Source organism: Rhea americana, unplaced genomic scaffold, assembly GCF_003343005.1.
Source record: "Rhea americana isolate MKP2758 unplaced genomic scaffold, rheAme1 scaffold_16, whole genome shotgun sequence".
Classification (NCBI taxonomy): Eukaryota; Metazoa; Chordata; class Aves; order Rheiformes; family Rheidae; genus Rhea; species Rhea americana.
In genome coordinates this window covers 6,365,528-6,389,698 of record NW_028185705.1, presented here as the reverse complement: position 1 = coordinate 6,389,698, position 24,171 = coordinate 6,365,528, and the positions used below count along the sequence as shown (strand labels likewise).

The following is a 24,171-nucleotide window of genomic DNA, read 5'->3' as shown; positions in this document are numbered from 1 at the left end:
TCTCTTTTTGGTATCGATGTTTTCCACAGAAGTTGGTTTCTTAAAAGGGCCATGAGTGCAACAGATGCTGCACCCAGACCTGTTGCATGAGAGAGGAGCTTGCTGGAGCTGGTGGGATCCGAGTCCGTCTTGGAGCCCTGGCAGTCGCACTGACTGCTTGGGCTTTTCTACTGCTAATAGTATGCTAAAACCTCTTGGTGGAGCTGCAGTTGTGTAACCATTGCTTTATCCCATGTTGGGTGTTTGAGGTCACTTTGAGTTCTTTATTGTATATCTGAAGTAACCCACAGAAAAGTGTAGACTATTTTCTTTGGCTTTTCTCTTCATTCAGCACATTGGTTGCAGCCCCAAATTAGCAGAAAACTTTGTTTAGGCGTCAGTTCAACAAAACACTTTGGCGCAGCTCCAGCTCTGCAAGAGCTTTTAGATTAATGGGAAGTTCGGAGCGTAAAGAAGAGTAAGGAGTCTAAAAACTTGTTTGGGTCTAGTCTTTAATGTTTCTAAAGCATAATCTTGTTCCTATTCAGCAATAGTTAAAGTTAAGCATGTGCTTAAGTGCTTTGCCAAGCATGGAGGGGATGATTTATACTTGTAAAGTGGAAGCTTAATAGTGTCTACTTTGCTGATCGTAGCGCTAATCAGGATTTCATAGGACAAGAGTTAGCTGCCGTCATGCTTTGCAGTTCAGTTCCCATCAGGCCCTGGAGATAGCCTGACTCTGTAGCTGGGATGTATGAACAGCCCCACAGGGTGACCAAGTGAAGAAAAATAAAGTTTAGCACAYGTCTGAGGGCATACAGATATTCCTGTTGCTCAGTTCTCTCTCACTTGTTCACCAAGTACCCGTRTTCCTGTGGATGCTGTTCCCTTACTCTTGCAGTCTGGCACAGTTTCTTTGTCTCTAAGCCTGGATAACTGAGCATGAGGGATCATTTTGCTTTGGTCTCATGATTTAACCTTGTTTTTGTGATAGATCCTCAAGGCAAATAGAAATAAGGTGGCTGTATAAAAATACACAAATGAATTCAAAGGCCTATGGTGAAAGGATCTTCTTCATAAATTGCTTAAAGAAAAAAAAAAAACACAGATAGACTTGGCTGAGCATAATACCTTGTTTCCACCGGTCTTTTTAATGGTTGTGCAGAGTTGTGCAGTGGGGCTAGACTCCTTTGAGGATGCCTGCAAGAGGTTCTTGAAAGCAAACTCCCCTTGCTCTCGGCATGTTGGATTTGCAGATGCAGCTAGGCTCTTTTAAAGATTTTCCCAGCTTGCTGACAGGCAGGAAGTGTGTTTGGGGGGGTGCAGTTTGCATGACGGCTTTCCCAGGGGCTTCATTGCCGTGGCCTAGGCTGCAACTCCACACCTGGGAGGGCAGCGAGTCCCTGGTGGCCGTGCAGGGTCTGACCTGACATTGTCCAGCTGTTACCTGGGGATGGGGGTGGAAAAAATGCTCCATTAGGAGCAGCAAGTAGCTCTCCAGCTGCATAGGCAGGGAGGTCTGCTCGGTCCAGGGGGCTTCCTGTTTAAATAGTTACAGAGTCTGCAGAATTGGTTAAATCACCAAAAAAAAAGAAAAAAGGCTAAAAAAATAATAAGGGAGCCATCCTTCCTGTATCTGTACGTGCATTGTTTAWTTGTTTGTTTGGGTCTTGATCAAGTGCTTGTTGGGGTTTTGCAATTTGCTTTAACTGGTTTTAGATTAGGTCTTTTGTAACGTAAAATCGGATTAAAGTTTGTGGAACTGTAGCCATGGTTCAGGAAGGCTCATACCTTAATACATTAAGGCTAGAAGAGACAATTATCGTAAGGTAGTAGGTCCCACTGTGTGACATAGGCAAGTAAGTTTGCCCAGTAATTTCTGCAAGGCCCTATCATGTGGTTGGGCTAAAGGTTTATTAAAAAAGGAAGAAAATAATCCAGTCTTGATTTCAGGCATACAGAATAGTCCAACTCGTGTGCAGGATTTAAGGATACATTTAAGTGCTTTGCTATAAAGAGGTGGGATATTAGACATGTGTTTTAGTGCTTTACAGAATCAATTCCTATTCAGCCAACACTGAACAGAGAGAATACATATGGTGAAGTCTTTCAAGGAGCTTACGGAGATCGGTCCTTTAACCCTGTCTGTATTGACTTGCCATTTAGGCTGCTGTATAACTGRCCACTAACTTGGGCCTGCTCAAGTATCCTCTACGTTTCCTCTTCGGTTCATTTTGTGGGCCCCCATTGGGGTACTGCCCATGAGACTGTAAGCACTTTCCAGGACAAACCTATCTCTTCTTTTACCTGTGGCATGCAATGCAGACACGGCTCCTGGTAAATAGTTGGAAACATCTAGGCACACAAGGAAGCTTACTAATGCCCCATTTTGATAGGTATTTGAAAAATTTTRTATGTGTGTGTGCATAAACATGTGCATGCATGTGTGTAGGATGCATTAGATGTCTTTACATGAGTAGCACTTCCTAAATTTGATGTTCATCTGCGTTTTTTCTCTTTGCCACATGATGGAGATAATGATGTGAGATATATAAACACTACTGTATGGTTCTTGCACTCTAAAAACAAAAATTTCAACCTGGGTTACTGTTGCCCAGTTGTATTGTTGTGTTACAATAGTTGTTGCTGTGGTGTTGGTTTTGCCTTAGACTTGGTGGAAAAATTTTATCAAAATATTTTTTTTAAKCAACTTTTACCTGTCTAGTTCTGCTCTTCCACAAAAGGCAAATATGCAGGAAAATCCTTTCATAATCATGAGAGTTATCAATTCAGCAAAACAAAAGTTCCTGTTTGCTAARATATTCAAAAATGTGAGTCACATTCACTTCATTGGGACTTTAGGTTATACTTGTATGTTCTGTAGTTTGGGCGTGAATATATCTACCAGGAGGGCTATTACATCCGCTTCTGTAAAAGCAGGGAATTGACAACAGGTCCTACCTAGGAAGTTGGAAAAAAGCACGTCCTTAGTGTGTAGTCACACCATGAGTTTGACTCTCCCTACATCCTGGGAAGGCCACGGTAGTATGCAAATGATTTTATCCACATGTTGTATCTGCTCTCTTCCCTTTTCTCCATCTTGAGCATGGATCCTGATCCAAAAGCTGTTGAAGTCATGTGTGTGAAACTTTGGATCAGGCCCATATGCCAAGGAAGAGATGGATTTTCCCATGGAATTTTTTTTTWAAGAAATTCAGAAAACTCCCTGTGAGAGAGATTTTTAATTTTTATGGTAAGAGCTGTTGGGTTATRTTTGTAATCATAATGTAAAAACAAGTCATTTGTAACAAAATTACTGCAGCTCGAGATACATCCATGAAGGGAGGAGCAGATTTACTTCTATTCTCTTATTTTTTTATAGCTGTTACTCTGAGGACAGGAGTTCTGTGCAGATGTCAGTGCAGTTATAGCTACACTGTTGCCTGCTTTGTTTGACTGAATATTTGCTGGATGAAGCACTACTCTGCCTTATGAAACAAACATACCATTTAATTCTTAGTGCTCAGGTCCTTGCATCTTACTCAAAAAATCTCTTTTGAGGAACTTTTCAATTATGTGGTATTGAAAATCTGTCAGTCAGATGCCTTCCTGTAAATTTATTTTCTTGGATTAGATTTTTATATTTTTGTACTTGGAGGTCTCACTTGATAGGCATTTTTGTAATTATTGTCAAAAATAATGCATGTATGTAAAATGTATATGAAACGTCTTCAAAGTTACAGAATTGAAGTGCTGCTCTGAATAGCAGTGCATAACTGTATGTGTCCACATATTTGTATAATAGTTTCTCCAAATGTTAGGCTTTTCCTTCAGAAGACTTTTTCCAGAAATGTTGTATTCCATGCTCCAGGGTTCTGATGTTATGTTTTTTTCATGAGAAGATTAAGCCTTCATGGTCCTAAACTCAATGCATGTGCATGACTTAAAGGCATTACCTACCAATAAATAGGAGATTAGCTGCGGCTTGTGTATTTCCTGATCAGTTCACGTTTTTTCAGATGGCTCGTTGTTATCCTGTTTCCTTTAACGATGGGACACTTTAATGAGTTTGCCATCTGACATACATCTGCTTCCTGTTAAACAATACCTTCATTCTTCCAGAGCTGCTAAACTCATCTTTTAGCCTACAAGATTTTTATCTGCGCCTTAAAAACGGTGTGTACAAATTGACGTTAGCGTATTTGCTTCGTTGCTGAAGATTTTTTACGTGTTGTTTTAAAGATGGAATAACAAAGCGGACATCTCCTTCTGGGCTCCTCTCTTGGAGGCGGGGAGAAGGTGGCCAGTATTTGCCTTTTTAGGGCCTGATCAATCCCAGTCCTACTTGAAATCCAGTAAGATCAATTTATTTGGCTAACTTTAGACAATTTCTAATACAGCTTTTCTGTCCTTACTGTGAAAGTGTGGTGCTGATGCAGAAGATGAGATTTTAAAGGCTGCTAATATGTTTCTTTGTTAATTTGTTCCTTTGTGRAAACAGCTTCAATAGCTAGATGAGATTTCTCTCCTGTTGTGAAAGGTTAAAGCCTTCTGCGGTCATCAGGCTCTCTTTACACAGACTCAACACAAGATAGGTTCCTAGATCTGCCTCTGTGCTTCTCTTATTCCTATGTGTTGGGAACACACAGTCATGGCAGATCTCTGTGTTTTTTCCCTCTCTAGTCAACATTGCTTCTCTGGAAAAACTCTTTTTTAACCTCTTTTTTTATTTCATCAAACTATTTTTCTAGTGGAGGGGAAACTGGTTAGAATTTCCCTTTTATAATACATTTTTTATCTGTCTCTGCTTAATACCCTTTTTATGTTCCCCTTCTAATCAGTGTGCAGCGCTGTTGAAAAGAAAAACCTGTTGAATGTGAACTTCTATCACATAGGTCCAGAAGACATCTGTGATAATGGCTTGTAACCAAATTAAGCAACCCTGCAGGGCATGTAATGTTTTGTCTCATAAAGGAATTTACTTCCAAACATTCACATATGCCAGGTGACAGGTGGAATTACTTTGGTTTTAGAGCTGGAAAAACAGAGGAAGCAAGGTGCAAATATTTATTTGAGGATTAGTGGATGTTTGAATCAGAATAATGCTTACAATTCAGGTATTTTGTATTTCTGCATTTTTACAGCTTGTAGTTGTCTCCCCAGCTCAAACAGCGGTTAATGTTAATTGCTTGAAAATGAGGGAACTGCAGATTACCTTGGGCAGTTGCTGGTTTATTGACCAAAACCTATGTTTTAATAGTATTCCTGGCAGTGTCAAGGTTGGTGTTTCTGCCGTCGTGAATGTTGTCCGTCTGCCCCGGCAGTGCTGCAGAGTCACACATTCGRCACTGAAAGGTTTTCAAAGTTGTTCGCTGCAAACGCAACTTCAGAGTTTTACCTGTGATGGCCCTGCTTTCTCCTATGCTCCTACTGCTCTTTGGCTTTGTGAAGTTGTGGAGGAAGTTGCTGTTTGTGGACTTGGGGTTTCATTGTGTTCCTTAAGAAGTAGAGCCAGAGATGGTCTCCTCCTGGTCATTGTTATACTAGAGTTGTCATGTTTGCTTGAAGATTTTTGTTTCTAATTGCCTCAGTGTTTATTAGCAGAGCCGTCTATCATTTTTTAACATATAAACTTGTCCGTTCTTTCACTATGCTCACTCCTTTCATCTCTCAAAGCTGCAGAAYGCAGCTGATGGCCTTGACAGCCTTTCATTCATGTTAAGATTACAAATTACCTTCATTAGGTTCCTTGTGGAGTCTGCAGTTTATCAAGTAGGATCTGGGAGGCAGTATTAATTGAAGCTCTACAAGAAAATAAGTTGACTTTGTCAGCTTCAGGATACTGCTGAAGGTGGCTGTGCCGGGTTCTTCTACACCTTCACCTTTAGTCTGTACTGTGGAAAGCTACAGTGCTTTATATCGCACTATATATAATTATGTCTATTGGCACGACCTCTGACATAACCGAGGGAGAGGCTTGCTTCATCTCATGCTCTCTCTGCAAATCCTATTATGGGGAAAGTATATTTATAGTTAGAATGTCAGTGTATCATAACCCAGATGTATTGTGCAAGTGCATGAAGAGTTTTAAGAGGACAAGACACTGAACCAGATTTACTGTGGTGGTGAACTGCAATGTTTTGGTGTTAACTGGTGGGTGGATAGAGTTGTTTTATTGTACTGTAATGTGTATTTGAAAAGAACCAACTCTCATAAAGGGACTGATTTAAAAAAAAACAAGAAAAAGAAACAAAAACCTAAAGCAAAAAATAAATGAAAGATGAAAGAATTATGATAGAGAGACCTCAGTTGGCACCTACAGTTCAGCTTACCATGGTGGCATACTCCGTACAGAAATGCTAGCATTGCTGAAGCCTCTATTTGTGAGCCTCATTAAAGTGCTTGCAAGTGACAGGTTAGGTGCAGTTTCAGAAAATTCAGTGCTAGCTTCAGTAAGTTCTCCTGATGCTGGCAGCTGTTCTTGCCATTGGCCTTTATGACATTAGAGCTCCCAAAATTTTCTTCATAACCATCAACTTTTCAGCCGTTGTTAATGATGTAGGGAACAGTGAAGGTATTGGGGAGAACAGTTTTGGGGACAGAGATACAGTTTTGGGAACGTTGAGAAAGCTCTTACTAGGTGAGCCTGTTTCCTCCGCTGGCTTTTTAGCAGATCTCTCCGTCGGTATTTACTCTAACGTTAGCAAAAACAGATAGCTTGTTCGAAGAGCACAGCCCCACTGAAGTGGAGACAGAGAAAACCTGAATAAACAAACATGTGCTGCAGATTAGTAAGAACATCTGTAGATTTTATATTGTTTTGAGAACACATACCACACAGCTTTTCGTTTCTTATGCTTTTCTAGTTTCTCCTTTTCTTTCTGTCTCTCTATTTTCTTGTTCTTTTTAAATATATTGCTAATAAAGGTTGGAGGTAGAAAGCACAGCTGGACTCTGCATGACATGCCACTGTTTAATTTCTAGCTTGGAGGATGAGAAGAGTAGTAGTTTTATTGTATGCTAGAAGAGAATAAAGCCACATGCAAATTCCAGCCATGAACATCTGTTTCCTCTTTATGTGAAAGAATCCTCGTATTTTGAAGGGAATCCCAGTTTTGAAGGGACTGCTGAGGGTTCTTTTTGTTGTTGTTTTTTTTTTCTTCCCCTTCTCCTCCCCCTAGTCTCTCTTCTTTTCTTTGCAACTCCTTCAGCATTCCCTCCCTGCTGTCTGGCTGCTGAGTTTCCTCCTGGAAGATGTCAGCTTGCAATTCAGCATCACGTATTGAATGGTGGCATTTTGAATTACTTAAAAAGGTTGTGTTATAGTTATGAAGACTGTTACCACTGCATCTGTGTTCAATGTTGATGCATTTCCACAGGCCTAGTTTCAAGCTCCTTCTTCAATTTTTCTTATTTAATTAAACAGTATTTGATGAAATTTCTCTGTTCGGAGATAAAGCTCTAGTACGTGCAAGTTTTTTTTTTTTTTTCTTTTTCTTTTTCTTTTTTTTTAAATTGNAATTGGAGATTTATTTTTCTGTTTCACTGTCTGTGAATTTTAACTGTTTCTGGAAGTTGCTTATAAAATAATCTTTTAAAATCCTTCTGTGTGAGCAGAATTATGTAGGTCTGTAAAAGTGAAAAGAATCTGCAACATTTGCTACACTAAGTTAGGTATCGGGTGCTAAAGAACGGCCAGATTAACTGACAATTTCGCTAACCTATAAAACATTTTACAATAATGATACAGCTGTCTGGGAGCTTTACACCTCTTCTCCTGCTCTTCTCCTGCTCTTCTCCTGCTCTTCTCCTTCTCGCACAGTTATATAACATCAAGCCAGACATGAGAACTGGTACTCTCTGTCTATTTTGTACAAACATCAAATGAGAGGTTGGTGGAGCTCGCCAGGGTTTCGTATTTGCTGGCAGAAAGTTACCCACATGTGTGGACCACATTTTCATTGTTGCCCTAGCCTATTTCAGGCATAAATATCGCTGCCTGGCAGGGTATGATTCTGTTCATTGCTGAAGAGCTTTTCTTTTAAAAAGAAAAATGTGAAATGGAATCAAATGGTAAATGCTGCAATTGTTCAAATTGAGAATYGTCCCCAAACTGAGAAATTTTTGTGACTTCTGTCATGGTAGAGGAATAAAGGCTCATGTGACATCCAAAGACTTTTTCATTATTGGATGRATTACACTTGCAGAGATATTTCTCTTTGCATATATTAATCCTACTTTTGGGTGTAGGCTGTTTAGTCTAGTTTCTTCGGGAAACTATGCTTATGCAAGCAGGGTGTATGCACGTATGAGCACACACCAGTGTGTACAGCTCAGCCATTTCTTCCTGCCCAATACCTTCTGGTCCTGTTGGCCACAGAAATGTGGCAGAAAGGCAGAGGCTGCAAAGAGAAGTTTAAACTCCCATATGCTTCTTAAAAATAGGGGAGTGAGGGGAGAGTATAAGTAATCTGAGGGTTTGAGGAAGCCCTGCAATGTGAACCTAACTTCTAACAAGGACTGCAGGATCAGTGTCGCAGACAACTGTGAAGATCCTGGTCGTGGGGAGAATGCTGATCTCAGCATTTAAATTTTTAGGCTTTGGAGAATTTGATGACAAAAAAACCTATGGGAAGCCAGACTGTCTTTAGCTTCCCTGCCCATAAAACTGCTTGTGTGGATTTTGTTTTTAAATCAGGATGTTGTCAAGCAGGCTAGGYTGAGATTTTGAAGATGGAGAACATTTCTTGTTAGAATCTTCTGAGTGCAAGTGAAGGTGCTTCATTGTTTAGTTTTGGTCCTTCCTTGTTTGTTGGTTTTTGTAAGTTTTCAAAATCTATTAAAGTCTGATTTATAAAAGTTGAGGTCCTTATCTTGCACATCCCAGGAAGGATGGAGCCTCATGACTGTTAGATCGCACTGACCTCTGTCCTAACCCTTTCCAGTGATTTTGGTAGGCCATGTGTTGCAGCATCTTCTGAGACTCATGGGGAAGTGAAAGCGATAATATCCGTCCAGTACTGATTCCTGCTAAGCAGGACACAGAAAATGAACATCACTRATGCTGAAAAACAAACAGCAGTTGTGAACAAATTTCCTCTTTGCCTGAAATGCTGCTAGCTAGCAATGGAGATAGAGTTTTATGTAAAAAAGCTTCCCTTGTTGTCTTATTAACAGCTGCATAGTTTTACCACTTATYCACAAGTGTAGAAAAGCAGCACTTTGAGACTGTGTATTTGAAAGCTTACTTTGTTTGGTATACAGCTGGATGGAGCATTTCCTTTTCTCTTCTTAACAAATTTGAAGCAAATGTAGTGGATATTGTTTCTCCCCCCCTTCCCATTTTTTGACTTAGATAATAGAATATTATGTTGCTTTTCATTTTACATTGCAAAGAAATCATGCCATTTGACTCCAGTTCAGCAATGATGCAGCAGCATGTGGAGATACATATATATATATATGTATCTTCTCATAAAGGTATTACCGCACATTACTGTCAAATAGCTGGACTTTTCACCTAGTATTGAAAACAAAATGTAATTGCCACACTAGAGTTTCAAAGCCCTGATAAATAAGAGCCATGTTTGACCTTTATTGTGGGGCTTTGAGATGCCACCAGGGATATTGCTCACTGTTCAAGATGACAAATTTCCTCTGAGATTTCAGTTTGTCAGCTCGATGTACAGGAGTGACATTGATTTCTTCTCACTGCCATTTCCTGCCTGAATAGATAACAAATTTTCTGTGGCAGGTGTCTGTCAAGCTTAGTTTTGCCTGGCAGATTAACCTAATAGACTCATTTATTAATCATTAGTTGCAACACAGTGAAGCAGACAATACTCTCTAACTCTTGTGTTGTTGAATAGATGTACCATTTCAAACTTCCTTGGTATAACCTGAATTTAAATTTAATATGCTGCTCATATATATTGAATGTTTTTAATGTGCCATTATGTATGTTACAAACARTAAAGATTTATGCGTTAACTAAGTATGGCCCTTTTTGAGCATCTGCTGCTTCTTATGACAAAAGGTGCGTATGTGCTTTCTCAGACTAATCAAATAACACAAGAACTGTAAAATCAGTGCAAATAAGTGAAAATATAACCCAACATGAACCATGTTTGAGGACATGAAAATAAGAGAGTAGGAGAAGAAAGTAGATACTTGGAAGGAGATCTAAAATTGGGACTGACTGGCTGTTGAAGTCGGGAGATAATGGAGAAACATTTAGTAAGGGGCAAAAAAGAGCTGCAGATGCAGCTGTAGTACAGTTCTGGCACAAGTTTGTATTGCCATAGGGACTCCTTCCTCCAACATGTCTTGAGACAGAGAATGGGACTGGAGATAGGGAAGGCAGGATGAGTACAAGATGAGCATTAGAGAGGACTTATCGGAGCACTGAAGAAATAGGAAGAGCCAGAAGAACTTAACAGTAAGACTGGAGGAGTAGAAACTCCAAGAAAAGGCAAAACCATGAAAAATAATGGCTTCTTGTTGTTCCTCTCTGTTTTCTTAGCCCTTTCTTCATGGGTGAAAACTGACTAATTACATGTGTTAGTGCTGCACAGCTTACAGAGCTGGAGTAGAAGTGTTCGGTGTGTTAGGAGGATTGGTTATGAGGCATTTATCAGGGCCAAAGCAGTGAAGGAGCTGGAAATGCACAGACACTGCTGGGGATGCATAGCAGAACTAATGAGCCTAGCTAGAGATGCTGACTGTTGTTGGACAGGACCACCTCTCATTATAGGTGATGAGTGAAGGGAGAACCACAAAGCTTCTCCTTGGGGGTTTTGGTTGGGTTTGGTAGCTGTTTACAACCTGCTTTTAATTCTCAAGGGATCTCGTTAATCTGAGATCACTGGGAGATGTTCAAAAAAGTTTCCTTCTGTTGCTGATGCCCCATTTGCAAAGGCTTGGTTAGAGCAGAGCTGTTTTTTAAGCCCATCGTTTGTGTGTATTACTGAAGATGATTCTTTGCCAGGCAGTGTTCCTGGCCTTGAGAGTGTGTTACTTGAACCATCCTGATGGCTCTCTTGGCAGGGACTCAAACCAAAAATGTCCCTGTACTAGATCATACAGCTTATTGCTCTTCAAGGCCACCCTGGTAACGATACATTAACCTCTCAGCAGGGAATGTGATAAACAAAGCAAAACTGCTTTAGTGAATCCAGTCATTTAATGGCAGCATACATAAAGTGTCCTTAAAGATTTGTAAATGCAGTAAGCTGCAGTTCACTACTGAACAATAACTGTTTCTAATTTAGCCAGTCGAGAAACATGTCAACCTAATTTGCTTTTGTAACATTGTGGGWTTTTTTTCTTTTTTCTTTTCCYGTCTTCTCTCCAGATTCCTTTCTCTCTGGTACAATTTCCGCTCTGGGAATCCTTAAAGGTAAGTCCTCTTTAATGACAGAAATATGTAATGTGTCCCACAAASGCTTTTTATGGTAATTTACCTAACTTGGTTATCACATCCATGGACACAGCATAGTCCATGCTATGGACTATGCTGTCCAACATAGTATGTACCAAGCTGCCTATGCTTGGTGAAGGTCTTTTGCCTGAATCTTGGAAAAATAACAGGAATCATCTAAATCTTGGTATGTGGCATGAAGACTAAATGTTACTCCCCAACATGCCAGAAATCTTATTTGCTGCCCTAGCTAATTTTATTGATTGAAGTAGAATGGGAGTTATTTGAATTGTRTGATATTACTTTATTATTTTTATTTAAATTTTTTTAGCATATTAATCTTTAAAATAACAGGAATTGTGACTGGTGCRGAGAAAGCTGATTGAGCCTGTTTTTGAAGACAGGGAGAGACTCAGTATATCATTGACAAGCTATTTTGATTGGCTTTGTATACTTTATTTGAAAGGTCATTTAAAGAAGGTGTCAGTCAGATGATATTTTAATAGAGCAGTCTTTCAGAATGATGCACTGTTCTCCCACCTGCTGCTTGCTTTGTTTATCATGGACAGAGTCAGGGTCTAATGTTCAGAGCACAGTGCTGGCTTTGAAGCTGTGTARTTTCTCAGTCCCTCTGTTTTCTCTTTAAATGGTGATGCTGGTTACTTACTCACTGCAAAAGAATAAAGGAAGCTAGAGTTTTCTGTATTTTTCTGGTGCTTTGAGGTTCTGAGTTCAAAGCATGGAAARCTATTGCAGAACTTTAAAAGCACTATAGCAAAATGTAATATTTATAAGAGAGGCAGATAAGAGAGAGAGAATAATTTTCTTTTTGTTCAGGTGCTGGGCTTCTGAGAAAGTCTGCCTTAAAGCATGATCAGCTATTTTCTAGCAAAATGGTAGGCAGAGGCAGCAGCAATACTGGTTCCCTGGATAGTCTCAGCAAAGTGTGTAGGCCCTTTCCCCAGATGAGGCAGATTCAGAGCAGATCCAGTTTACATTCAAACTTTTGGTACTTTCTAGAGAGAGCAGAAGTTGTGCTGGTGGTTTTGGTGATTTGGATGCTTGCTTCCCTGGAACTTAGTTGAGCCTTCAGAGTAATTCCCCATAAATGCTGAACAGCTGTCAGCCGTTAACTATTTGTCTTTCACTACCAGCCACTCTACAGCCTGTACTGTGTGTTGCATTGCTGGGCCTTTGCTCCATTTTGCCCTCAGAGGCTGTGAGGCTTGGCTTCGTGCCTTCCTCCTCACTATTCTGGCRTTCCAGCACCCCTGCAGATGCTCTCCATGAGGACCCAAGCTGGGAACAGGTAATGACAGGCTTCCTCACCCCTTGCTTCTCCTAGTTAGGAAGGGTGGCTTTATGTTCTCCTTGGTTGTCACAACAGCTAGTCTTTTCTCTGTGTAGCAGTAAGTTAGATTTTTCTAGGGGGATGAGGCCACACTCTGAKCATTAGCATCTAGAGGCTTCAGTGGGAGTCCGGTACCCTATGCTCCACTGTCGTTTGCAGAAGGCAAAGGTTGTCCCAAAGAGCTGGCACTTCAGATGTAAGAGGAGTCCACTGGTAGGAGGAGTGTGAAATATGAGCATTAATAAAAAATGAGCTGGATTTTGTAGGTCCTTCATGTGCTCAGCCTGATGCAATTTCTGGGTATTGTCCCGTTGCACAGGGTAGCTTTGGCTGCCTTATTAGGAATCTGTTTCCCTGCCAGTGTCTGGGAGCRGCTTTCTGTAAACTCTGCTGCAGTGATGCTGCTGTGACCTGCTGAGTGTCAGTGCAGCAGCCTGCTCTGGGAGCAAGAGATGGCAGAAGTTAAAGAGAGAAAGTGCAGTGTTTTCTCCAAAACCACATTAAATGGCAACATCATGGAGTTGTTTTCAAAATGTAAAGTTGTTGTACCTAGTGTTCCCGTAGCTGTGGCAATAAAATGTGTTGTTTAAAGTGCAGGCTTAAGGAAGACAGTTTGAATAAGGGAGTGAATCACTAGAATGAGACATTGTGTTTAATCTAAAGAGGTCAGTGCAGATCTGAAGAAAAAACAAATCGGGTTGGTTTGTTGCGTGGACAGGTTGCAACATATTCTTCTGCGTATGGAACTGAGAGTAGAAATCCACAAAAATCCATCTTGCGTGGTTCAGTCACTTTGGCTCAGCACATGGAGAGAGCTCAAGGTTTGTCACATCAAAGCCGGGCAATGAAAGTGAGATRCATTTTATTTAGCTGAATTAAGCTCTTAGAAAGCTCTTAGCTCTTACTATCTTAACCTGACAGTACAAGAAAGGATGAAAAATGTTGTGGCCCCGTCAACTGGGAGAACAGGGCCAGTAGCATCACTACGAGTCGTGGTAGGGCTTCTCAGTGGTGCTTTGAACTGATAGRTAGTAATTAAGAAGAGGTGGGAGTGCAAAGGGCAAGAGATAAACAGTGCAGAGCCCAAACATAGAAGGGTTAACTGATGKTGGTGGTTTGATAACATCCGAGCAACTCTTCTGTGCTGTATTAATGGGATTACTTGGGAAGGTAAATACTGAAACAATTATGTATTAAATATGTGGTGTTTGTCTCACAGAGAACAGTTCGAGTGTTGAGACTGGGTGATTTTTATAGACATTGGTACAACGTTATATAAGCTGGTGGATGGTTGTCTCAGTCTTACACTTCTCCGAGCAAGCTAATTTCCTTAAGAATAAGGAAGAAATACCTTCACACTCTAAAGGACAGTTAGTGAGACACATGGAATAAGACCAGAATTTCCTTTTCCTTCCCATATGTGCTGGCTGCAGCCAGCAGAAGATTGTTAGGCTTAAAGAAGCCTAATAAAGGCTGGTCATAGGCAGCAAATCAGGTGTTTCTCTATCCCTTTTTGTTGCTCTGCTTTGCTCCAAGCAGCTATTCATTATGGTTCCAGCTGGCTCCAGCCACTTAGTTTACAGGCACAATTTTCTTCTGCTTGTGAATGTAGAGCAGCTGGTCCTGTGTGAGAATAAACTTGCACGCCATGCAGTAATGTAAAGTGAGTTAGAAAAAGGAGAGAGATCACTTAAACTGCGCATGCTGGTAAAGGTGGTATTGCCATGCATAACGAAAAATAACTATTGTTCCAAATAGTCTTTATTTCTATTTACATAGGTAAGTGACTCTTAGATCACAATGACTTAAGAAGCAAGAATAAAAAAATGATGGTGACTTTAATTAAAAAAACTCTCATATTTATTTTGATACAGCATACACTGGTATTATGTGTGTTTTACATATGTCCTTTCTCTTCCCAAGGTTCAAAAATACAGCAATTCTTCCTTCCCCCCTTCATTCAGTTTAGGTACAGATTATTGATATAAATCAAGAGAGAGAAGGACACTGTATTATGATATATTACATATCAGGACAGATGTAATTCTTTGCTAGGGTGATCTAGTGTAGTGCTCCTCTGTCTTTGCAGCCTCGGCTGTACTTCACTTGGCTAAAACAATTTTGGAGTCTCCTCAGAGTCTGGGAAGAGAAGGGGTGCTTCAAGTCTCATTYGCTGCCTGTAACAGCAACCGTGGAAGGAGCACGCTGGCTGATTACCACTGCAGCAGTTTGATCAGATTTAAACTCTCTTAGATGGGACTAATGCTTCTTGAGCCCTTCTCAAAGCCAACTGGCCAGGAAGAAAGACAGCAGAACATAGGTGCAGTATGCTTCTAAAACTGATATGCCATCCATATCAATTCTAGTTTTAGAATAACATTGTAAAATACAGTTCTTTTGCATATTGCCCTGGAATTTCCAGGGTGCCTCTGTAACTTGCTTTTGAAATACTGTATGTGTTTTCTTCATTGTGGAAATCTCAGATTATAGGACTGCATTTTTGAAGTGAGATTTTTTTGTGGGTTATAGGGAGTCTAGCCCGTCTCGCTTGCTTTGACTCTGCTTCTGGGAGTATGTAGTCTCCACTCATCTGAGTATAGCAGTAGAAAGTTCATCACTTCTTCATTAGTGTATATTTTGCTCTGTTTAGGTGTTTTTTTCTCTATAATTTCTGAGCGTCTATCAAAAGCATTTCAAAGATTTATTCATTTGTTCCATGTTCCATTTTATCCCATAATTCATCTGTTTTAGATCTTAGTGAGAATGAAGACAACTTAAATATCTGTTTTAGGGATATTGCGGGAATACAGGGCATCAGTTTGTTCAACAAAACAGGGGTTTTGAAAAATCAGAATCAAGAACTCACTGACTAGTTTGAGTGCAGCAACATCTCTTCAAAAATGCCTGCTTCTTATGGCTAAGTGGAAATGATCAACCGAAAATCTGAGTGTCCCTAGGACAGCAATGCTTTGTATAAGATGAGCCTTTCTCTTAGGTGAAACAAGGCTCAGWGCTCTTGGTTTTTATATTTCTTTTTCTTGGCTGTTGCTTCAGAGCCAGTAAGAGTTACTCCAAAACAGCCATAAATGGAGAATGCTCGCTTTATAGACCAAATATATGGTATGTCTATAGAAAGGCTCTCTGATAGTCTGTGAGGGAAGGAGCAGATAGGGCAGGAGGACATAGATCTCAAATTAGTGTAACTGAAAAATAAGATTTTTTGTTTGTTTGTTTAAAAACAAAAAACAAGCGTAGTATAGTGGGAACCTTTTGTGTTTTCCGTTAGACACGTCTGATTCTGAGATGAGACACTTGCACATTGCTAAGAGTATGTAATGTCAGGGTCATGCTGACTTCACCCTCCAGAACGTGTGCCAAAGAATGCTGCTCTTGCACATGCAGCCTCTCTAGGAGGGCTGTCACAGACTGTGCTGCTTGGCTGGCCTGGCTCCTGGAGGCAAGATAAAAATCTTGGACTGAATACACTGAAGGTGAAGAGCTGGCTTTTATGGCACTGAATGGAGCCAGAACTTCCCTTAGTCTTAGTGATGGGCAAAACTCAAAGCTCTTAGACTTTCTGCAGTTATAGTGCACTTACAGCTAAAACCAGTGAAAAAGAATTATGTAAGATGAGTTTGCTCAAAGCTCCAAGTCTCTCAAATTAGCAGGTATTTTGTTGCACTGTCAGGGTTAATAGCTAGAGAGAGAGAGCTGAGATACATGGGCAGATCTCTCTTTGGGAATTTTGCAGTGACTGTGCTGGCATGTGATAGCAGCAAAAGGCCCTGAACAAGCAGAAGGTTGCCCCAAGAGAAGCAGCGGAAGAGTGTGTGCAGGCACTTGCCACCCGGTGAAATGGCCAGGGCATCGCAGTAAGGGGAACAGAGAGAGTCCAGCTGTTCCTCCGTGGGGTTGAGTAGTGACAGAGGGATCATTGGGTCAGAGCAGGAGGTCTCTGTGTTTGTTCCTGAGCYGTTTTCTCTGCACGTACTGAAGAGACTTGGGACTGGGGTTTACATGTACTCGGGCCCCTTTCTTTTCTCTCTAGAGAAACACAGAGCTTGAGAAACTTGCTGGTGGACTGGACTCTAGATCTAAGTGGAGGCACTGAGCACACGTGCTCRTTTGCTTGGTCCTCTGGGTCCTCCCCTCCAGGACTCTCTGCTTCTGGCGGCCTCTCAGGCAGCCTGCTTTGCAGTGTAGAGTGTGAAAAAGTCTGGTTGTGAGGGTGGGCTCAGGCCTGCTTGTAATCGTCAGTGCAGAGGTGCTTTCGAGACATACCCTGAGGCATGCTGTGCAACGACTGTTTAGTGGGTTTCCATCTTGTTTGGAACTCGTTGCACCTGATTTTTAAAGTTAATAAGAACGAAAAGTTTACAGAATGCCTCTGCCCAGGCAGCTGGGGTCCTGAGCAGTAATACGTGTTTATAACTCCACCATTCAAACAATAAACCACATGCTATTTCCCTCCTAAAATTTACAATCAAACCTGTTGCTGTTTAACAGAATAAGTAGAAAATAGGCGTGTGTAGCCAAACAGGGACTAAAATGGCTTTCCCTGCTCTATACTTAGGTGACAGCTTTCCCTTTTTCCTGCAAAGCAGTCTAGTATTTCTTTTTTGCTGTGCTCGGCTGCATGTAAGTCAATAGTAAATGAAACCCAGGCCCAGCTTTAAACCCATTTCCTTGCAAGCAGCGTAATAAGTGCTTTACCATACCTCGCTCCCTCTTTGAGTAAYGATCAGGCTGATTTAAGGATTAAGTCCTAATGGTTAAATAATGCTAACGCGTCTGCCATTTGCTTAGGTGCTGTATCACGAAAACAGATTTGCGCTGCGGCGTTTCAAGGCGTGATGTAACTTGCAGCCCGTGCGGAGCGCGCATTCCTTTAGCATAACGGCTGCATTTTTCTCACAAAAGAACAATGTAGCCAACAGCTGTTCAGCAAACAGCCCTCGCTTTATTAGTGTCACAATAACTGTCATTCACATGGCCTTTAAGCACAGTCGAAGGAATGCGCTCCGCCATCTGCACCGAAGAGCAAGAAACAAATGCGATCATTACTTACAGCGCTGCAGACACGTCTGAGAAAGTCAGATGGTCTTGGATCGTCAATGCGCCGTTTGAAGCAGCAGAAGTAAAACAGACTCGCGCGGTTTATGGATACAGGGCCGGATTGTGATGCTCTTGATCATGCTTCGACCGTGAGCAGTTCTCTGGAAGTCACTGAGCCTGYCAGTGATGTCTGGAGATGTTTTTGGTAGAATATAGATGTAATCAGTTTAAAAGGACTCACCATTTGACTCATATGCTTTCTTCTTGCTGAAGAGTCTTCAAAGACTGATATAATTCTTCCATGTAGTGTATTCACACAAGTCAACATGGAGCTCATATTTATTAGCAGGTAATAGCAGTGCACCTGCTCAGAGAACGTTGTTCTAACTGTGAAGTAATTTTTTTAAATTGCTTTTTCCTTCACAGACAGATAGCTTCACACTGTGGAAGCTGAGAGTGTCTGGTATATTATTCTCTGCCTTGCCATGGCAGCGCTGATTTGAAGACAGTTTTTTTTTTTTTTAACCAGGCTTTTAGCACATCCATTTTGATTTACATTCAAATGGGTCACAGACATCAATGCAGTATTATATGGGGAGAAAAAGGGAATGAAATGCTTTTAAAATGAAAAATACGCTGTTGCATGTAGGCCAACCTTTTCTCTCTTTCTCTCAATTTATCTGGGATTTGGGTGGGTTTAAGTTCTAGGGCCAAATTCACTGCTGGCATAAGTGAGCATAACTCCATTAGTGTGATAGCAGTCTCAACGTTTATGTCAACAGTGAACTTAGATCACTGAATTTTTCCCATGTTAGGGCTTACATGTTTCCTGCAAGATAATATACACATGTACTGCACATATGCTGCACATATGTACATAAAAATTCACTGAGGAGGACATTTAGCTCATTGCTTTTCCATTTTATGTGTAGAAATTGCAATCTGCTTATGAATTTCTTGCTTCTCCTGTAACTAATGTGCCATGCATCTGTAAGGACCAGCCATGCAGAATGCCATGTTGCAAGTAAAATACCTAGTAGCAAAGGCAAGCATGAAGAATGCTTTTCTTTCTTCAGTCTGCAGGATTATGCATACACACAAATCAATATGATTAATTCAGAGAATTTTTTCCACTCTTGTGTTATCATGAAGTTGAACACTGCCTGGAACAGAGGGGTGCATAGAAGTACTACAGATGCTTATCATTGGAGTGAATTGTAATATTTACTCAGCTGCAGACGTGAAGTTTAGAGTATACCATGAGCCCTGCTTGCCTCTTAATGACTGAAGAATGATAAGGCATCTGCCTTAGATGTGTCTTGTTCTCTCCTGTGCTTCTTGCAGCTTTTGAGGTGTATTGGCTTGGTCATCAGGTGTGAGCGAGGGATGTGAGTGTTGCACTTTCCTCGTGTCTCTGTAGCCTGAGGGTCCTGAACATATAAACCAAGACCCCGCTGTGCTGCAAGCACAAAGCCGAAAGATGATCTCTTCCCCAAACGCTTGCCACAAATGTAAAGTAAAGATGGCAAGCACATAGGTAACAAGTTATGTGAACTAGTAAAAAATTATTGGCCAGCTTGAGGCCAGCTGTCTTCAACATATGTGGAGCCTTGTCAGTGCCATTCTCCTGTAGGCACCATAAAATCCCTCCTATATTTCAAAGAGATGATCTTTTCTTTTTTTGTTTGTTTCTTAGCGATTGAAAGGCCTTTGATATATACTAATACTGTTCCAAAGTGCCTTCTGCTGAGTAAAGTGTGGTGTCCAGGTGCTCTTATATTTTCCTATTAAAGCAGCTAAATAATGATCATGATGAGAAATAGAGGAGTGGCCTATGGGATGGAATGAGGTGGGATCAGGAGAAAGAAAAGCTTTACTTTTCTTTCACTACTTAAATGTAAACTTGAACTCTTCTCTGCAAACATTGTCCCTATAAATACTTGGAAATCTGCGTTCAGGCTTCCCACTGTGTTCGATCCCTTGGGGACACACTTGCTGTATTGCTTTACACGGTACAGCAATGCACAGCGAGTTTTACATATATATCACATAGGAGTGTTTACAAAAAAAATTAGCATGTGATTGAGCTGGGAAGCTGCAGAGGGCCCCAACTGTACAAGTTTCCATGCGCTTCAGCCAGAAGATTTATTTCCAATTTGTTATTCATAAGGGAAGAGCGAGAGATTGGGATGGGGTCCTTTGAAGTGGGAAACAAAGTCTTCTATTCAGCCTTCAGCTTAATAGAATACACATGACACAGGCTTGGCATGGCGGCCTGCTTTCATGTAATGTGCTCGCTGTCGTTTTGCTTTTTCTAGGCTGTGAATACTAGTGGGAATGGGTATTGCCCAGAAAAGTCTCATTATCTCATGCTGCCTTCTGTAGGATAAGCCTAGTGTAATCAGGTGGGAACTATTTGTGGGGARGGGGAGAACCAGGCTGATCAAATTGTGGCAATTATGTTGCTAATAATTCCCTGTTTATACTATCATGCTAAAATGACACATGTAGAAAAAGCRGTGTAATTACAGTGCTTATGCAGGCTGTTTGCAGGCACCTCTGCGTGTGCTTAACCAGCTCTGGGGCTCTGAAAGGGGGGGGTCATGAAACATGGGCTTTAATCCTGCCTCTGACACTAATCTGCCGCGTGGCCTCAGGCACATCGCTGTGTATCTCTCCCAGCTCTGGCTGGGCTCAGTGGCAGGGCGGGTTGAGGGAGAGCTCCTCTGAGCTGGTACAGCATCTAGGGTAGTGGAGCTGTAACCGAGGCACAATGTCGCTGCAGATAACAAGCAGTTCTCGAGCAGAAGTCAGTATTTTGAAGATGCGTGATAATTGCATATATTTCTTTTCAGGAATAAGGCTGTAGTTTTTGCCTGTTTTTTCAAGCGTCTAAGAGCTTCTATGCTTTGCTCTTTATTGTACTAGGTGTAGCACAAAGTGAAATGTTTTTAAAGACCTGACAAGCCCATCTTGCTGTAAAGCCTCGTTAATTAGTGGGTCCCTGGGCTAGAAGAGAAAACATGTGTGACCTTCAACACATCAGTTTGGCCTGCAGCGTGAGCGTGGTTAGGAAGAATGTGGGCCAGGAACTTGCTTGTCCTCTTGGCCCTGTGACACTCGTTCCTTTTGGTTTCCCCTCCTTCAGGGCTGCTGCACTCGTTCCCCACTTCTCTACTTTGTATGTTCAGGTCTGGAACTCTGAGTGAATCACTGAAATCAGAGATGGAAAGAAATGTATGAGGTCATCTCAGCCGGCCCTTGCCAGTGCAAGATGATTCCCTACAGAAGGATCTTGAGTGCCTTCTAAAGTCTATTTTTAAATGACTTAAAGGAGAGGGCTTTCCTCTCTTCCCTGGGGAGACTGGCTCCACAGTTCAATAGACCTCACTGTTGGGGAATTTTCTTCCTGTTCTCCAGCCTCAATTCTCCTTTTGCCTAATTTAATTGAACTGTTCCTAACTCCACCCTTCTAAAAAATTTTCCATATTGCATGACTCTTGCAATTACCTGTTGTCAATTTGGAAGCTGAACAGATGGAGAATTCATCAGTGTGCCTAGCTTGGCAAGTTCTGTACTCTTTGATTTCCTAGGACAGTTCTGTACAGGTTCTATCAGAAACTAGATTTCAGAGCTGCATGCCAACAAATAGGAAAATAGCAATGACCTTTTGCTGCTTTTTTGGGCAAGGCCATTAACAGAAATCCTCTCCTGACTGAGACCAGACTGGCCTTCCAGCAAAGCCATAGAAGTCTACATTAATGTTCTAGCTTTCCTGTTAGTCCTCCAGCACATCTTCTGTAGTGGTTTTTGCATAACAAAAGTAACTGTTTTGAATTCCAGGGTCTAGCTGTAGATATATACATACTCGGGGAATGTTTAATTAAAAAACACAGTTTCTCTGTTTCTGTCAAGTGACCCAAGCACTTAAATTTCTAAATCTTGATTTTCAGTTTGAGTTTTTTTGAGCACCTGAGGTTTTAGGAGAGCAGGTTTTGAAAATGGGATTTATGCACTTGACAATACTTAGATATTTTGGAAAATAGCACTCTTTGTCTTAYGGGATGTGCATGTCCTACAGCAGGACCAGCTTGCAAGAAAACAGAATGTCCAAAGAGTATAAGTTATTCCAGAAAAGCTACTTAAGGGTTTGAAGAATTACGATTCCTTATTTATTTATTCATGAGATGAAAATCAGTTTTTACTGTGGGTGACAGTGGAATAGAAACGCGTACTGAAAACACCAGGAAAAAGAATGACTAGCATTAAAGACACTGAAAGCCCTTTAGTGCTTTCGTAAAGCAGAGCTGCAGCTATTTAGCTGTGGCAAGATACCAAACATCATTGTGGCTGGCCATTGTTTTTTGAACAGTTTGATTTTTAAAACATTCAACTAAAGTATAAGCAGCAGCCAAGTTGGAACATGTGAGTCACAAGGACAGCGCATTAAATGAAGAGTCAGCAAAAAAGGGAAGCAAGGATCCTAGTGCCCCAGTGGACTGTGGTCATATTGCAGGTTGGGAGGCTGAGAGCAAGAACTCAGCCTAGCGTGGCTATCAGGTTGCTTTCAAGAATATTTTATAGCATAGAAATAATACGGCTTTAAAAAAAAAAAGTGAGATAGTGCCACAGCTATAAAATAGAATTATTGATTTCTCTGCGGTAGGGCTCAGAAGGGCCAAAGATCTCATGCCTTTCCACTAAGCGCTGCTCTTAACATAACAAAATGGAAATCCCTGCTCCAGAGAACTTCCACTGTTAGCATTTGAGGAGATGGAAAAGGGGGAGATGAAGTGTGCCTGGAGGAGGAGGGAACAAGGTGACCGTAGCTGGCGTAATAATAAAACACCACCCCAGCATGCCTTGGCCTTCGTTGCTGATACCAATCTGACTCATCAGACTATGTTTGACTTGATCCTTAATACTTGTTTTTAGAAGGCACCATTGGTGTTAGTGGTTTTAAATGTGCATGTTTAAATGACGTTATGAATTAAATGGATTGGAGCATGGTGTGTGGGAGCGGTGGAGGGAAGAAGGGTGTGTGGTCCCTAATGACGCCAAGTGGAAAACAGAGACACACCTGCCTTGCAATAGAATGGGAGTGATAAGAGTGAGTTATTAACGATGGGGTTTTGGGGAGGCAGGAAGCAGAAGGGGCTGGTTTACAAAGTGTAGAGGGGGGCAAACGGGATTCTTACCCCATGGAGCCAGGGACCATTTGTTGGATGGGGGCATTTGGTGCAACTGGGCTGAACTGGTACTGGATAGTGCATGACCCCTCTYGCCCCCACAGTGGTCTGCTTTGCACTGTTTTATCTGCCAAAAAGAAAATAAACTCACAAAGTATTTGCTAAGTTGCATGGCCACAGGCTTAAATACATACATATGAAATCCCTGAAAGCAATTTACTTCAAGCCCTCCTCAGTTCCAGACATCTTTCTCACTCCATCTGCTTGTTTGAGTACACAAGTTTCCTGGGAAAAATCACTTATTACATCACTGAAAAATGCCACAAAAATAGCTTTTCACTTAAGTTCCCATCCTCAGAGTTAACTCACATGGGGATCAGATAGATTCAAACATTTAATAACTTTTTATTTTCCTTTCTCTTTAAACACAGGATCTCTGGTCATGGAAGCAGGGTCACGTGGTGGATTCTTGGCAGTCAGCAGTCTGTGGAGCTTTTGCAGGTGCAAAGGATTATATGTTATACTGGGAAAGACTAAAGAAGAAAGGGAAAAATGTGCAAATCTATTAAGTATAGCAGAACAACATTCTTTTGTAACTCAAGTTTGTTTAGAAGAAAACGAATCCAGTTGTTGTTTGGAAGAAGGAAAATCAGCAAAGGAAAGAGAAGGGGGGAAAAAAAAGACAGACTCAAACAGGGTGTCTGTTTGAAAGACAACCAATTTGTTTTTGACAAATTTCTGTTATTTAAAAGCCAGGGGCCTGTCAGTCAGGCTTTGCGATTATTTCAAAGTTGATTTGTGAAATGCTCATCCAGGGGAAACTTTGCCTGGGTGCGGGTTTGTGCAGCTGTCTGCTCTGAGCAGGTCCCCAGGGGCTGAAGTGATTGCAGTGAGAGGCCGTGATTCACCGTTCATGTGACGGCTCTGACAGCCGTGTAGATTAACTAGAGTCAGGAGAGCAGAGGCTAGCACTGCACCAGCCCCAAGGCAAAAGCCTTCTGCAGGAAAGAAAAAAAAAGAAAGAACCTGAGGACAAAACATCTGGGCAATCTCCAGACACTAGAGCAAGAATAAAGAGTGGCAGAATACAACACTGCACTATTTATTACCAAACAAGCCAGAAGTTAATTGAATTCTTCAGGAGGCTTCTTTCTTGACTTTAGCTTACTGTAGCTGTT

The 24,171-nt window shown here is 41.2% G+C and overlaps 1 protein-coding gene across 3 annotated transcripts in view; it reads left to right on the top strand.

The window, feature by feature from the left end:
* SLC25A26 (solute carrier family 25 member 26) overlaps positions 1–24,171 on the top strand; it is a 91,299-nt gene that overhangs the window by 52,322 nt on the left and 14,806 nt on the right. For 2 of the 3 annotated variants that reach the window (XM_085300102.1, XM_085300099.1), the window contains exons 6-7: positions 11,333–11,377; positions 23,425–23,494. In XM_085300102.1, the coding sequence (XP_085156228.1) occupies positions 11,333–11,377; positions 23,425–23,494 (115 nt within the window). The remainder of the gene's footprint in view (positions 1–11,332; positions 11,378–23,424; positions 23,495–24,171) is intronic. The other variant, XM_085300100.1, reaches the window with a different exon arrangement.